Here is a 17,589-nt window from a genome sequence, read left to right on the forward strand (position 1 = left end):
TTTACTTGGTGTTTTACACAATGCTGCCAATTTAGTTTAAAAAAAAAAGTTAAAGCAACTTGTTTATTTGCTTTTCAGTTCTATTCAGAACAAATGAATTCACTCAGTAGGAGCATTTAAACTTCTTAGCCAATTATTTGGGAGTGGACATAGGCACAGTCTTAGTTTAAATGTGAAAAAATTGCTTTTTTAGGGTTAATTTGAACAGGGTAGTTGCCAAATAGTACCAGCTGTCATAATAAAGGAGAAGTGAGTGACAGGTTTACTCCACCCCATATCAAAACTCAAGAGCGGATATGCTGATCAGATGAGCCAAAATAAATGGAAGTTCTTAGAAACATTTGCAAGCTATTTTCTTGCAAAGCTAAGCCCTTCACAGGCATCAAAGTACAAACGGGTCGTGATTAAGCTTAGCACTATTATAGAAATGAGAAAGTGGGATCACTCTGTTGCAGTAGGGATCCCAAATGCACTGCCTAATACTCTAAAATTTCCTATGATGGCAATGGTGATAGTGGTCTATATTACAAAGTATTAGAACTTGAATAGCAGTTTTTAAACTACATTTTAATATTAATGAAAATGTGGCCCATTCAAGCTACAATCGAAGAACTGATGCAGCACTTGTCAGCAATGTTGTTTTACATTCATGGACCCTTATTCTCAGGCGTGCACTGGACTAGTTGCTAATGGCAAAAAAAGAAGTGGAATGGTTCTTGTTTCCCTTGAAGATTTATATAGTAACAAATAAGCATAATATAAAGTGATTAGTGCTATAATTTAATTAGGTAAGGAAATACAGGTGAGGTCTCAGCCACAGAGCAGGTGACAGTTGAGATGGATATGGAGGAGTTTGATGGATAATGTAAGAGTTTGCAGCGTCAAGTGGGGAGGAGAGGAGAGAATGATTTTTAGACAGTGAATCCTACCTAAAAAGTAAGAGAATCTCTTCCTAATATTTAATTAATTAACTTCAGTGCTATGTAACAAACATGTTAGAAAGTTTAGGGCAGAAGTATTAAAACTGTATTTTTATAGATAAGATGCAACACATAGCTAATACTTTTCTTTTTGGCCTTTTAGTGCCGTTATTTCAAGAAGGGCATTATGGCAGACAAGAGGCAACAAATTAATTTATGAAGTCATCCTCTAACAATTATTTTTATACATATGCATTCTATCAAATTTAAACTGGATTTAAACTTGAATTAAATGTAAATCTTGCCTTTCATGAGATTATAGTTGTATACTGGAGTCAAAACAGGCACACAAAGAATTATAAGAATAGAAAGAAAGGAATAGGGGAAAAAAAAAACAGAAAAATAGGAAGGCCAGTTGTTTCCCCACTGATAGAATCAGAGAAAGAAGAGGCAGCTTATATGCTGAGACATAAAACCTGGGTGTTTGGAAATATCAAGTAAGGGGACTTGATTCCATTTTATCTTTGCGAGAAAATTTCTTTTGAGATGAAAGTAATTCCTACACTATATATATATGAAATAGATCTGTTTCCCTATGAATGATTTCATTAAGTATCATGAAGTGTAGGTTAGTACTGTCAGGAAAATGCTTAACTTAAAAGATTCATTCACTCTTTATGCTTAGATGATTCATTTTTCCATGTATCAACAAGTAAAAATGGACTTGTGATGGATTAATTAAAAAAAAATTCCGTAGGAATGAACTAAAACTGAGATAGTTCTTGTTTATTCTTTGAAGCATACTTTGTTGGAAAATGAAGATCCATTAGTTCAGGGAAGAAAGAAGTCCTGCTAAACCTACATCTAGGGAAATATTGATTGGAAGTATGCTGAACTTTTAAACTTCTTTTAATTACACACTGATTTTACAGGAATTAAGGCCATAGAAATTGCTCCCTTACCCTTGGCCTGCTTTCCTGTATATATATAGCAAAGGAGGAGAACATATACGTTAAGGGCAGTATTTGGCAACCCAAGCCAGTTACGAGGCCTCTGGGGCCACTTGAAGAGTCCCTCTTAAGAACCTGGCAGAAACAGTGGCAGATGTAAGAGGAGGAGTCTTCCCAGATCTAGACTAGGTACTTCCTCTGTCTTGGAGACATCTCACAGATCCAGAAGCCACTCTGAAGTCCAGACTGTAGGATGACTGTAGGATGCTGTCTTAGTCTGGTAGGGATGCTGTAACAGTACCATACCTTGGATGACTTGTAAACAGCAAAAATGTATTTCTCACAGTTCTGGAGGCTGGAAGTCCAAGGTCAGGATGCCCACATGGTCGAGTGAGGGTCCTCTTCTGGGTCACAGTCTTCTTATTGGACCTTTATATGGTAGAAGGGCTAGGGAGCTCCGTGGGGTCTCTTTTATAAAGTCATCAGTCCCACTCAACAGGGTGCCACCTTCATGACCTCATCACCTTCCAAAGGCCCCACCTCTTAAAACCGTCACCTTGTGCATTAGGATTTCAACATATGAAATTTGGAGAGACAAAACATTCGAATAGCAGATGCATATATGTGTCAAACAGAAGATGTGATACCAAAAGAAGAGAAAGACATGATTAACAGTGATATAAACCTGATGATATATCATTAACCCGGGAGGATATCTCCCATGTGTGTGTGTGTTTGTGTGTGTGTATGATACATATAATATCATCCAGTTGGTGGATGGGTGTATTGATCTCAATTCTTCACTTCCAAATAGTAGCATTAAATATCTATATTCTGATTATGCTCATGATGTGTGGAGAGTATTTTCCAACCTTAGCTTGTAGACTTGCACATATGAATTCATTTGGCCAATGAGATGTCAGTAGATGTTTTGTGGGCAAAGGCCTTAAAGTTAATTTAACTTTCACATTCCTGCCTTTCGTCATATGAGAAACGTGTTTCAGATATGCAGAGGTCTAAAGAAGTTGAGAGATCTGGGGAGCAGACATGTACCTCATCCATAGCTTGGAGGCCAGCCTACCTGAATCCAGCCAAGATTAGCCAGATACCAGTCAAGGTGAGAGACATGAGCTGGAAATAAATGCTTTACAGTTCATATCACAATTTTGGGATGATTTGTTATGCAATATTTGGGAGGCATCAGCTGACTGATACATTCTTTCACTTTTCCCCATTAATTAACTTCTGGGTAGATTTCCCTGCCTTCTCCCATCAGTTTATTTGTAGTAGTGAGGACAGGAAGATATATCTATATTTTAAATTTAATGGGTTTCATACTCTACAGAACCCAGATGACTTCTTATTTTATAGCTATTTTTATCTGAAAATTAATGTTGACAGGATAATTGATTTAATTATTAAGATAAGAGGCAAATTATATGTCTTTATCTACAAATGACATATTATATATATGGAAAGAACATTCTCATTACAACAGCAAACATGTACTGAGAATTTAAAATGGTGTTTCCCACTGAGATTTCTCAATCTCCATTTGGAATTTAGGATTATTTATCATTAATAATATACTAAAAGGGATCGGTTTCCAGCTGGAGTCTCATTAGATGCAACTCAGACCTCAGACAAAAGGGGAGGGTTAAAATGGTTGTATTTCTATTATGTAATTTTCTTATAAGTCTTAACCAACAAATAAACTCTGCCTTCCACAGCCCTTGTGAAAATATTACTTTCTTGAGGTCATGGTGGTACTGTTACTTCATTACAACATGATTTAATAAACATGATCCACTTTGTCTTAAAGTGGAGGAACATCCACTGGGTCCTCTAGGGAGAATGTAGGCACCTGAGATATAATCCCTACGTTTAGAATTCTTAAATTGGGAGGAAAGCTTTATTACCTTTGTGCTTAGTCACTCCGTCATGTCCGATTCTCTGAAACCCCATGGGCTGTAGCCTGCCAGGCTCCTCTGTCCATGGGGATTCTCCAGGCAAGAACACTGGAGTGGATTACTACGCCCTCCTCCAGGGGATCTCCCCCACCCCAGGATCGAGCCAAGATCTCCCACATTGCAGGCGGATTCTTTACCAGCTGAGGGGAAGCCTATCTTTATTAAAAGCATTTGTACCCTAAACAATGACACATAGATTAAGAAGGCAGGGTGTAGGTAGAACATTCTTATATATTTACTCTGATAAAAGATTTTATTCGGTGACTTCACAGTTTCTAAGAGCCCAGTGAAAACCACCTATAATTCGTTGTCTTTACACTATCTTCAGAAATCTCCCAATCTCAAACAAATGTAATTTTTTTTTTAATTTCACATCTGGAAACTAAATGTCATTTATTTCCCTTTTTGGAATAAGGACTCCCTCATTCTAAGAGCTTCAGAATGTACTTGTTGTCCTGCGTCATTTGAAGCCTGTCATGAGACTATGAAGCCTTCCATGAGTCTTTGTTGTTGATGATGGTAATTATGACATATGACACGTACCCAGAATGTGATGCAGCAATAATAGAGCTGGAAGTCTGAACCATGAGCTTGCATGGCATCTCTAGGACCTTGTTTCTGACCTACAAGATTTCTCTCTGGAACCTTCTCTCTTTTCTGCTCCATTCCTTTCCAGCCTAATCTTCCCTGTGTTCTTTAAGTGTACACTAGGGAAGTGTACTTTCCTATAATACCCTTCTTGCAAAGATGTGTTCCATGGTCAAGTAAATTAGGGAATATGTATTAACTTTTAAGAGCACTGAAAAGACCTAGCATAAACCATTTCCTTGGATTTTTCATCATGGAAACTTTTTTTTCCCCTCCTATGCACTGATTGTGCCCTTGTGTATTAGACCTTAGAATGATCCAAGTCTTAGAAGAGATCAGTTTGTCGGTTACTGAAGCAAGCCCTAATTGGACATGGCCTTGGGCCAGACATCCTCGGGAGGCTCCAATAGCCTGTAGACTGATAGTGTTATGGGGTCAGGGGGCACTTTCAATTCAGTCAATGCCACCCTTTTCCTGAGTGGTGGGCTGGGCTGAGCTGTGGGTGGAACAGGTACCATAACCAGGCATTCACCTCCTGAAGTACTATGTATTTTTATTGATGTTTAGCTTTTGTCCTTGATAGTTGTGTTGTCTTTTAAAGGCATTAAGTGCAGGTAGCCTGGTGTGCAATGTATCTGTGATAGCAAAATCCTATTAGAAGTATGTCACCCAGGAGCCCAGTTTCTTACATGGCTCTACTCCTCTTAGAATCAGGCCCATTCTGCTTCCTTTTAGATCACTAGATTATTACAATCATAACATTTGTTCTTAAATCTTATATTCATATAAAATCATGTATTCTTATATGTTAGCTACTGAATTATTGACTGTAAATTACTTTAAATTCTTTAGACTTTTAACAGGAAAGAGTAAATACAAAACAAAAAGGTCGATTGTTTCTGATACACGTATCAGAAACAATAGATACGTGTATATATATGGCTGAGTCCCTTTGCTGTCCACCTGAAACTGCCACATTGTTAACTATATTCCAATATAAAATAAAGTTTTTAAAAATAAAGTATTATTATAAAAAAAGATCTATTGTTTCTTGATATTAACAAAGCAACTTCTAGTTTTATAAAACTATGCTATCTGAATTATAAAATATTATTTATATTACATTTCATAACACAAAATATTATTTTTACTTCTTTAATCTATGTCTGAATAGGGAAAAAAACATGATTCCCAGTGTCCTTAAACTGTTACATTTGCTGATCTTTCAAGGATATGTATTGTGAGTAGGAGGAAAACAAGGTTGCTATAGGAATGTTAACTCTGACTTACTTTACTTTTGTTAGTTTTAATCTCTGACTTAGTATTACATTAAGGTACTTTTATATTGAACAAGCAATAAAGAACGGGTATTTTTTTGACATTTGTTTTCTGGCATTAGATGAATCTTTTACTTAAAATTGTTTTTGGATAAGTTCAATCAGAGATCAGCTCTTGAGTTCATTTTTCCCCTTCTACCTCCTTTCTGAGAAATGGACTTCAAAAAACATGAAAACGTGTCTCAATTACAAATACTTTATAGTATTTTCTTCTTGTAGGTCTTTGGTTTAAAATTATTTTGAAATGAATGAATATGTACTTTAAAAGATCACATAAGAACATATATTTTAGATATTGATTACTGAGTTAACTATGTGAATATGATTTAAAATTTTTTCTTTCATTTAAAGTGAAGAGCAGTGTTGCTTATGTGTAGTTTTGTGAAGCTTTACCCTACTTACTGCAACACTAAGTTACATTTTCCTCTTCTGTATGATTAATATATATTAACATTGAGTTTGGGGTTAATTTCAACCGCCTGTAGTATAATTCAGAATTTTAAAAAATTATCTGTTCTATTATCTCTGGTGCTTTTTGGTGATGTGTCAATGTCATTCAGAGGGCAAAAGACTTTAAAAGGTAATCTGTCTACTTGTAAATCACCAAGTTCTTCTGATTTAGCAGCAGTGGTGGGAAAGATCACTATTTATCACAGTGATCATCCTTAGATCACACTTACCTATGCACATGCCAGTTCACGTGGTTGTCATCTTTTTTTGACTCTCTGAAAAGTACAGTCCAAAATAAAGTGCCTCCCAGCTATTGGAATGAGTCTCTGATCTCCACTCCAGGGCAATATTCACATTTTGAATTCTATATAATCCAATTGGCCAAAAACCTTTCATGCTTATAATAGCTACCTATGCTTTTTTCAGAAGATTAAAATTTTTTAGAAAATGAAGTGTCTTGCAGGTGTCTTGTCCTTTCATTGCTGTGAAAGTTTACTTAGCTATAACAAAAGTTTTATCACCTTAAATTCCTTAGAATTTATTTAGGTAAATTTATCGGTGGTTAAGCTAATTATAAAATATCCTGGCAGAATTGCCAGGTCTGGCTTTTCCTATATATATTATATGAAAAAAGTGACTTTTTTTTTTCATTTTTTGCCTTAAAGCTCCTTTGTTTGAGTTTTAGGTTTGGGGTAACTGACAAAATGATTGCATGTAAAACATAACTCTTGCATAAAGTAAGCTGCTCTCAACACAGACTAATTACACATTTGGGAGGCAAGGTAAAGACATCCACAACTTGCTCATGCTGAGCTAAGAGCGCAGCATTTAATGAAATGAGGGCCATAAAAGGTTCAGCATGGATGCTTTCAGGTCTGACCTGGGCTTCTGGGAAATTGAACATTGGTTCTGTGGACTGGTAGATTCCCCCAGGGTTTGAAAGGCTGGGTTATTACCACTTGTGTGTGTGAATCAAAACTGCTTTGCAGTACAAGAACATTTGTGATTCCAGAGATGGCCCCATTTGGAACACTCTTAAGCTAATAATAAGGATACCTACCTAGTCATCCATCTTCTTGCCTCTCTTTCCTCCTCTCAAGTAATTACTTTTGATATTTGTTTCATAAAAATGGTTGTATATCTGTCAAGATCAGACTGTGTAAATTCCTATTTCCTCTTTGCTGTTGTTAGACTCTATTCCTTTCTGTCAGATAATACTGTGTATGAAACAGAAAGGCACTCTTACGTTGTTTAGTAACCTTTTAACAATTATGTTCTGTTTAGACTGGCTATTTCACATTGCAGTGTTGATACATAGTAGATGCTTGATAAAAATGTGTTGATTGACTCTTGTTACTCAGGCCAAGATGGGATAGTCTCATATCTGCATTCCAACTGTGAGAGGTTATCCATTATGCTTAAAAACAGAACAAAATGAGAGAATAGAGAAATAGAAGACGAAATGGTTGAATGGGAAGGAGAGGGAAGAGATATACAATTAGAATGATAACAGAACAACATCTGTAAGAACTTGAAGAAAGTTTGTGTAAATGAGAATAAAAGGTTAGTGAAGGCTGGAGATAGGCAGGATAAAGCTACCATTATCTAGTAAATAACCATTAAAATGGCTTATGACAATTAGGAAAGAAAAGCAATTAACATTTTACTCACATTTGGTTCTGTGTTTCATTTCTTTTTAATTAATAAAAATAATGCCTTTATATATCACTGTGGTGTTTTCCAAGTTGAAAACTATGATGCTTTATTGGATTATGAAATTAATGCAGTGGGTTGTGACAATTTTTTAAAAATAATTAAACAGAATAGAAAACATTAGAATGTGTTGCCCTCTTGGTAAGTATTGTCTCATGAAATTTTTATTTATCATCAATCATCAAAGAAGCTCAGTCGTATCTGACTCTTTGCGACCCCATGGACTGTAGCCTAGCAGGCTCCTTCCTTTATGGGATTCTCCAGGCAAGAGTACTGGAGTGGGTTGCCATTGCCTTCTCCAGGGGATCTTCCCAACCCAGGGATCAAACCCTGGTCTCCCGCATTCCAGGCAGACACTTTAACCTCTGAGCCACCAGGGAAGCGTATATCTGCACACATATATGTATATATGGACAGATAAGGAGATGGACACATAATGTAACTCTGGGTACTTGATCACAGTGCTTCTCAAACTTGATGAAATGTACAATGAATATCACCATTTGCACTGTTCATTTATGATTTGAGGTGAATGATGCACTTTTAAATCATGCACAGTCCATTCTGCTTTACAGATTGGTAGCTATAACACATCATGCTGCCTTCATTGAGAATATGATGCTGAAGTTGAGCTGGGTTATCATCTCTCCTAGTAGGAAGTATGGCATGAAAAGGGAAATTGGACTAGGTTACTTTAAGGTTTCTTATAACTGTGATACTTTATCCTTTTTACAGTTATTTTTAATGTCAAAACTAATTTTTATAAACACTTAAAGTAATAAAATCCAGAATAATAGGAACCAAATGCGGTGCCAGCAGTTTATTCATTTTCTTATATATAAATATGTATATATAATCCCAGAAATACACATTCACAGATACACATATATACATATATACAATCATGTACTTTTGGACACTTATTCATTTTTATTAATTCAGTCATTCAACAAATACTTATCCAGGGCTTATTTTTGAGTCTGGCATTATTTTAAGCATCAGTGATTCACTGATGGGAAAAAAAAAATAGAGTAGTATTCCTGCATTCAAAAGACACTATCAAAAAATAAAAACATAAGCAAATATATGGTATGTGATAAATGCTATGGAGAAAAAGTAAATCAGGATAATAGACAAAGGTAGGATGGTATTGCCTTAAAATAATTTTAAACCGAGTGATCAGGGAAGGGGCTTCCCTGGGGGTTCAGAAGGTAAAGGACCCACCTGCAATGTAGTAGACCCAGGTTCTACTACAGGTTCTATTCTGGCTACACTCTCCAGTACTCTTACCTGGAGAATCGCATGGACAGAGGAGCCTGGTTGGCTACAGTCCATGAGGTTGCAAAGAGTCAGACATGACTGAACAATCAAAGAAGACCTCACTAGTAAACTGGCATTTAAACACAAAGTTGAAGGCAGTGAGGGAAGAAAGTCTGTAGGACTCTAAGGAAGGAACATTCAAAGCAGAGGGAGGAGGTGATGCAAAGGATTGAGGGCAGAAGTTAGATAAGGTAACTTAGAGAGTGAGGATGGGAGAGAAAAGTCAGATGATTGATTCTTGGGACACTAGTATTTTGGGAGAACATGAGGAAGAGTCTGCCAAGGGGACTGGAAAGGAGTAGAGAGTGAAGTAGGAGATGAATACTTAAAAGTGGTGTCCTGGAACCAAGGGAAGAAAGTGTTTCAGGACATAGGGCTCGATAAATGAGGTCTCATGCTACTTGGACCAAGTAAGATGAAAACTAAGAATTGACCATCACACTTACCAACCTGATTTCCCAGGCAAGAATACTGGAATGGCTTGCCATTTTCTTCTCTCAGGGGTCCTCCTGACCCGGGGATTGAACCCACAGCTCCTGCTGCATCTCCTTGCATTGCAGGCAGATTCTTTACTACTATAGGTCATATAAATACCATATCTAGTTTACATGATATTAGTTACATTTGTGTATATGTGCGTGTACATGTGTTTCATTAGAGATGTGCTTATAGAGTTACTCTCAGGGGCTTTCCTGGTAGGTTAGTTGGTAAAAAATCTGCCTGCAATGCAGGAGACCTCGGTTTGATTCCTGGGTTGGGAAGATTTGCTGGAAAAGGGATAGGCTACCCACTGCAGTATTCTTGGGCTTCCCTTGTGGCTCAGCTGGTAAAGAATCTGCCTGCAGTGCATGAGACCTAGATTTAATCACTGGGTTGGGAAGCTCCCCTGGAGAAGGGAACAGCTACCCACTCCAGTATTCTGGCCTGGAGAATTCTGTGGACTGCATAGGGTTGCAAGGAGTCTAACACGACTGAGTGACTTTCACTTCACTTTACTTACAGGCACTCTACATGATAGTACAACACTACAGCAAATGGTTCTTATCTCTTCATAAATTCCTTTTAAAAACATTTATTGTTTTATAATTTTGAAGTGTCAGAAAACAAAAACATTATAGAGAAGAAAAAATAGTCCGTATTGCAGTGGAAGAATATAACCAAGTTTTCTTTTAGCAAATAGATGGGGTAGGGGTGAAAGACAGGCGGGTAATAGGTAGATGAGTAGGTGTCTGAATTGTGTATAAATTATATGTTATATATTGAGATGTACTGTATAATAAGCTTTTATATATAATATTATGTCACAGTCTCGCATGATTAAAAGTCTTTGTGTCCACACTATTTTATATAATTCTGTGATTCTTAATAAGTAAAAAAGTATAAAAACATCTTATATATAAGCATATTTAATCTAAAAAATATGACTTGGTAGCTGCATTTTTTCCTCGTAGGTCCTTACATAAGACAAACAGCATGAGGCTCCTATGTCCATGCAATTCTCCAAGCAAGAATTCTGGAGTCGGTAGCCCTCCCTCCCCTTTTCCAGAGAATCTTCCTGACCCAAGGATCGGATCTGGTTCTCACACAATGCAGGCAGATTCTTTACCATCTGAGCCACCAAGGAAGCCCATATATATATATATATATATATATATATATACACACACCAGTAACTCAGTTTTTGTCATTTTATACTGTTTTCCAGAGAAGGCAATGGCACCCCACTCCAGCACTCTTGCCTGGAAAATCCCATGGACGGAGGAGCCTGGTAGGCTGCAGTCCATGGGGTCGCTAAGAGTCGGACACGACTGAGTGACTTCACTTTCACTTTTCGCTTTCATTGGAGAAGGAAATGGCAACCCACTCCAGAGTTCTTGTCTGGAGAACGCCAGGGACGGGGGAGCCTGGTGGGCTGCCGTCTATGGGATTGCACAGAGTCGGACATGACTGAAGCGACTTAGCAGCAGCAGCATACTGTTTTCATCCCATGAAGTTCTCATTCCTACCTCTGGAAAATTAGTGCCATATAACCAGAGACATAGCTAAGACATCACAGACTTCCCTAGGAGTTCATTCTGGTCATCTCCAGGGTCGGTCACAAGTCTTTAAGCATGAGACCCAAACGATTGCAGGGTCTGTTACTGCCAGCCCTTCCTGGTACTTAGGAACATGTCATCAGGCAGTGCTGTAGTCCCAAATGACTCTATTCCCTGGTTACCTAGAACTTGACTGCATTTGCCAATTGGTGATTCAGGGCACTGATGTTCACCTAAAGGTGATTTTGACCCCTGGGGCCTCACAATAAACTGTGGAAAATTCTGAAAGAGATGGGAATAGCAGACCACCTGACCTGCCTCTTGAGAAACCTATAAGCAGGTCAGGAAGCAACAGTTAGAACTGGACATGGAACAACAGACTGGTTCCAAATAGGAAAAGGAGTACGTCAAGGCTGTATATTGTCATCCTGCTTATTTAACTTCTTTGCAGAGTACATCATGAGAAACGCTGGACTGGAAGAAACACAAGCTGGAATCAAGATTGCCGGGAGAAATATCAAGAACCTCAGATATGCAGATGACACCACCCTTATGGCAGAAAGTGAAGAAGAGCTAAAAAGCCTCTTGATGAAAGTGAAAGAAGGGAGCGAAAAAGTTGGCTTAAAGCTCAACATTCAGAAAATGAAGATCATGGCATCTGGTCCCATCACTTCATGGGAAATAGATGGGGAAACAGTGGGACAGTGTCAGCCTTTATTTTGGGGGGCTCCAAAATCACTGCAGATGGTGACTGCAGCCATGAAATTAAAAGATGCTTACTCCTTGGAAGAAAAGTTATGACCAACCTAGATAGCATATTCAAAAGCAGGGACATTACTTTGCCGACTAAGGTCCGTCTAGTCAAGGCTATGATTTTTCCTGTGGTTATGTATGGATGTGAGAGTTGGACTGTGAAGAAGGCTGAGTGCTGAAGAATTGATGCTTCTGAACTGTGGTGTTGGAGAAGACTCTTGAGAGTCCCTTGGACTGCAAGGAGATCCAACCAGTCCATTCTGAAGGAGATCAGCCCTGGGATTTCTTTGGAAGGAATGATGCTAAAGCTGAAACTCCAGTACTTTGGCCACCTCATGCGGAGCGTTGACTCATTGGAAAAGACTCTGATGCTGGGAGGGATTGGGGGCAGGAGGAGAAGGGGACGACCGAGGATGAGATGGCTGGATGGCATCACTGACTCGATGGCCCTGAGTCTGAGTGAGCTCCGGGAGTTGGTGATGAGGAGGCCTGGCGTGCTGCGATTCATGGGGTCGCAAAGAGTCGGACTCTCTCGGTTGTCACGACTGGGAAAAGAGATACCACTGGCATTTAATAGGTAGTAGCCAGGGATTCTGATAATATCCTCCTGTGCAGTGCATAGCCCCCGTATGGAGTTATCAGGCCCCAGTCATCAGTGGTGCTGAGGTTAAGAAAGCCTGAGTTGATCCTATATGGCTGGCCCTGGGCAGGTTCAGAGGCATTAGACCTGGACACAGGCAGTAGGGCATCTGAGCATCCTTCCTGGGCCTGACTCTAGGGACCTCAAGGACTTGGTATCTAGAAACATAGCATCTAGTAACAAAGACAATGAAGTTTACACGATTTCTCTTCCTGTGTCAGCCTATGGATTTTTCCCTTTCTGGAAATTTGTAGGTAGAAAAAGCAAGGGATATACCTGCATGGGCTTCCCTGGTGTTTCAGATGATAAGAAATCTGCCTGCAATGCAGTAGAACCAGGTTCAGTCCCTGGGTCAGGAAGATCCCCTGCAGGAGGGAATGGCAACCCACTGCAGTATTCTTGCCTGGGAAATGCCATGGACAGAGGAGCCTGGTGGGCTACAGTCCATGGGGTCACAAAGAGTCGGATACAATAGCGAATAACACAGCTGGCACAGTGAGGAAAGAGCTCTTGTCCTAAAGACAGGAAGACAGGGAGAGTCCAGGGTAGGGATGTGCTGCTGCCTTTGGGCTCATGCTCTCCCTCACTAAGGGCCTTCGTTCCTCTGCCCATCCTGCTATAAAGTGCTGTGGTCTTCCCTGGTAGCTCAGTCAGTAAAGAAACTTCCTGCAGTGCAGGAGACCTCGGTTCAGTCCCTGGGTTGGGAAGATCCCCTGGAGAAGGGAATGGCAAACCACTCCGGTATCCTTGCCTGGAGAACCCCGTGAACAGAGTAGCTTGGCGGGCTACAGCCCATGAGGTCGCAAGAGTTGGACACGACTTAGTGACAAAACCACCACCACCACAAAGTGTTGTATGGCAAGATTTGAGTTTAATTGTAAGAGATACTAGTCGAACCAGTGTTATCAGAGGCATTCAGCATATTGATTTTTTTTTTTTTTTTGGTACATTAGATAAAGGGAACTTTTATTTCTAACAGAGGAAATGGCTGTGTTAACTACTATAATGGCTTCCCTCAGCATTGAGAAGTTTGCTATTATTAGAGACCAATAATTATGACTTGCATTTCATACAACATAAGAAAGATATGAAGCGTAAGTGTAGCTGAGTGGAGAGTATGAGACTGAATGGCGTCTTACTGCCATTGTAGAAATATATCTTGGGATTCCATGTGGCTGGGTCTAGTCACAGTGGCCTGCAGACGCTGAGAAATTTACATCAGCTAAGAGTCTATCACAGGCACCATACTGCCTGGACTCCACAAAGTTCCAACATGGATAGGTCTTTTGAGCTATAAGCTTGATACTTATATATTGCATACCTCCGTTTCCTCATCTGTAAAATGGGCCTCGCAATAAACCTCACAGGATTGTTCTGGAGAGAAAGTGTATTGCTGTGTGTAAAGCACTTGGCACAGAACCACTCAAACATTTTTAGCCACTAGGTTGTTTTTATAGTTATAATTCCAGCTCTCAGACATCAGAGACTTTAAAAGAATAAATTGTTTCACATGAAGAGATAACCGTAATACCACCTAATTTCTGTTTTGTTTTTACCACTTATGTAATAAATGAAAGGCATTAGTACAGAGTGGCCCTCAGTCTTGCTGTGAATGAAATAGAATCACCAAAAGAAAGCTGATTATAGAATAGAGTGGTTTGAAGTTGTTACTCAAGTGAAACTTTTACTCATGTCACTTTTTGGCTTGATGAAAACCAGAGAAACTCCCTAGTTTTTCTCTAAAACAGTGTTCACAGACTTCTAGTGAGAAGCCGTTCTTTAATTTATACTTTAATTCAGCAAAACTTGATTAGATTGAAATTAACCAAATTCCAGAGAGACCTGTATACATAAATGATTTTGAAAATGTTATGGATTCTAAACTGGACATTTTGGGAGGCACAGATAAAGGCTAATAGTTTACATTTAGTATTTAACTCTGGCATTCCAATGGAAAAAAGACAGTTACTTGGTACTGAATAATGGGATTTGGGTTTTTTTTTTTTAGATAATTAATATAATGAGTTAGTTAAAAGATCTAACTTGTAATAGGTTTATTAAATTAAACAATAAAGTTTCATTTCTTGGAAACTACCCATTGTCAAAATCTTAATAGTTAACTTCATTTACAATGAAATTAAATGAACAAACTATTTCTCTAAAGCTAGACATGGGATTTCTCTTCATTGGGAGGAGTTAGAGATGTCATGTCTGTAGATCTGGCTATGATCAGACCTCTTAATCCTGTTTTAATTGTGGGTTCTTTGCTACTTCTGATTTTATAGTTGTTATTTTGTGACTGACATTCAGACATTCATGGTAATTTTTAAAATATATAATTCTACATAAGCATCCCTCAAAGTGACCTTAAGATGAGAGTCTCTAAACATAATTATAGAGAGTAAGGAACTACCGACCTAGAATGAGTTGATGGTTTCCAGGGCTATCTCATTTTCAGATTTTTCATTTAAACGCTGGGGCAGAGTTTGATATTTCTGCAAGCTTGGGAGGAATGCAGAAGAAGGCCCTATACTCTTTGTCATGTGGACAGCACTTTTCTATCCCTACTCTTGTATATTTGAAAACACTATGGACCAAGTATGATAAAGTGTGTGTTTCTCTCTGGAGACCTGACCCCTGATTATGCCTTTTGCCACCATACTGTGTGTGTGTGTGTGTGTGTGTGTGTATGTGTGTGTATATATATATATAAATATATATATAAATATATATATATATTTTAGAATGGCTAGGCTTGTGGCTGGGTGTCACTTGTCAAAGAGAACATGGATATTTCTGTGCATTATCATGTTTGTTTAGGTTCCAAAACCAGATGCCAACAAGTTATTTTATCCAAAGAAGCAAGCTTAAGGCATGAGTTTTGACAAAGTGAAATTCAATTCAGTGATATCTATTAAGAATCACATCTTGAACTTTAAAATTAACATTTTTTTTCAGTGCTCTATGTCTTATTGACAATCTCTATCAATAGGATTGCTTCCATGGTAAATGATATGTTTTAAATTTTATAAGCCAAATAGTCCCCTGAATTGTAGCAGGTTTCTACACTAAGCTCTTGTATCTTCATCTGTAAAATGAAGGTACTGAGATTACATTATCTCTAATGTCTATTCTAATACTTAAGATTCCCTGGGTAATATCCAGTCTCTTTAATTATTGAGAATATTCTACTGAATTTCCAAATACTTTTGGAATGTTTCACATTGCCTTGACCAGAGATCCTGTCTGTCGACCATCACCAAATAATTATTCCCAAGAATTATCTTCTCCACTCCATCCATGTGATGGAGGCTCCTGCAGAGAGAGAAGACTGCCCTTTGTCTACTGGGGCCAGGATTACAGCTGTTAAGCAGAGACCCAGTCATCTTGTCTTGGCCAGCTGCATCTGTGTTTGACCATCTGAGAATGTGAATATTGATATTCAGCTGCTTTCTCCTCCTTCATTCTTTTCGTGTATACTTCCAACAGAAAGGAGAACCTGACTGTTGTGCATTGTCCCTGGAAACGACTGAGCAACTTACCTTTGAGATCCCATTGAATGATTCCGGTTCTGCTGGTCTTGGAGTGAGCTTGAAAGGGAACAAATCTCGAGAAACTGGAACAGACTTGGGGATTTTTATCAAGTCCATCATCCACGGAGGTGCTGCTTTTAAGGTAGGTAGGAATGCTGTTTGCCCATCAGTGTAAAGATACTTAGAAACATTAACTGTTTTGCTTGGGGACTCGATAAAGAAAATTTCTGAAGGCTTGAGACCACTGAGGCTTTCTTGCCAGATTCAGGAAATGTATATGTGAACAGATCTGGGTAACAGTTTGTTTTCATACTTTATATTATTTTTATTACTGTTAGGATTCTTTTGAATTTATAACCTAACAAAATTGAACCTAACAATACACAATTAGAAAAGCAAAACTGAAAGCTAGTCAATATCAAAGCAACAAATAAGAAACTCTATTCCTTGCGCTTGCAAGAATGAAAGCTCAGTGGAGTCTGAGAGAAAGTAGCGTAAATTAAAGGTCATTTATCACATTTTATACACTAGAAGATCCATGTTGCTGGGGATGCATATTTGCCTTTGAACTTAGAGAAGCTTATAAATTTCCAGATAAAAAGAGAAGAATATGATTCTGCCCTTTCATACTGGGGTGGGCAACATGAACATAGCTGTTACCATAATTTAATGGTTAACTAGATTTGCCTGAGTTCAAATGCAACCCTACCACCATATGCTCCAACTAGTGCTCCATTAATAATAATACCTGGCATATAGGGTTCTAAGGATTGAATAAAGTAATACACACAATGTGTTCAATGCAGTTAAATGATTACAGAGAGAGGGAAAACAAGCTTGTTCTTATTGTCAGCAACCCTGACCATCATCTTTATCATCTCATGCCATGCCGAGACTTCCTGAGCTTAAATCATGCCTTCATTGCTCTCACCCCTCAGTGAATGCAGGCAAGTCAGTTGTCTTTAACGTGCCTCAGTTTCCCCATATATAAAATGAATACAATTAGTAGTGCCTGCCCCCGGCGCTCTTGTGAATACAAAAAGAGACACTGGGTATAAACTGCCTAGCACCATGCCTGTGATAAACTGCGAATAAATGGTAGCCACTTAAAAATCATCTTGATATTACTCACGTGTGCCCTCTCCCACTCAAAAGCTAAGAAGGCATAATTGGAGTTTATAAGAGCCCCCCTGGTCCTAGGATCCTGGCTTTATTAAAACACTTGTCTCCTCAAACTTATCATTTCACTTTTGCTTCAGACCTAGACACTGAGCTGGTGTCTTTTTCTTTGGAGAAGAAGAAATGCACTGGGGATAGACAACCTTTAATGCACTCCTGGATCAGTTAGCTTCTGTTGCATAATAAGTAATGACAACATT

At 38.5% G+C, this 17,589-nt stretch overlaps 1 protein-coding gene across 5 annotated transcripts in view; it reads left to right on the forward strand.

Annotated features, from left to right (window-relative positions):
• The window catches only part of PARD3B (par-3 family cell polarity regulator beta), a 1,167,593-nt gene that overhangs the window by 649,173 nt on the left and 500,831 nt on the right, over positions 1–17,589 (forward strand). For all 5 annotated transcript variants that reach the window (XM_069578084.1, XM_069578083.1, XM_069578085.1 and 2 more), the window contains exon 11: positions 16,167–16,352. In XM_069578084.1, the coding sequence (XP_069434185.1) occupies positions 16,167–16,352 (186 nt within the window). The remainder of the gene's footprint in view (positions 1–16,166; positions 16,353–17,589) is intronic.

Source organism: Ovis canadensis, chromosome 2 (assembly GCF_042477335.2).
Source record: "Ovis canadensis isolate MfBH-ARS-UI-01 breed Bighorn chromosome 2, ARS-UI_OviCan_v2, whole genome shotgun sequence".
NCBI lineage: Eukaryota > Metazoa > Chordata > Mammalia > Artiodactyla > Bovidae > Ovis > Ovis canadensis.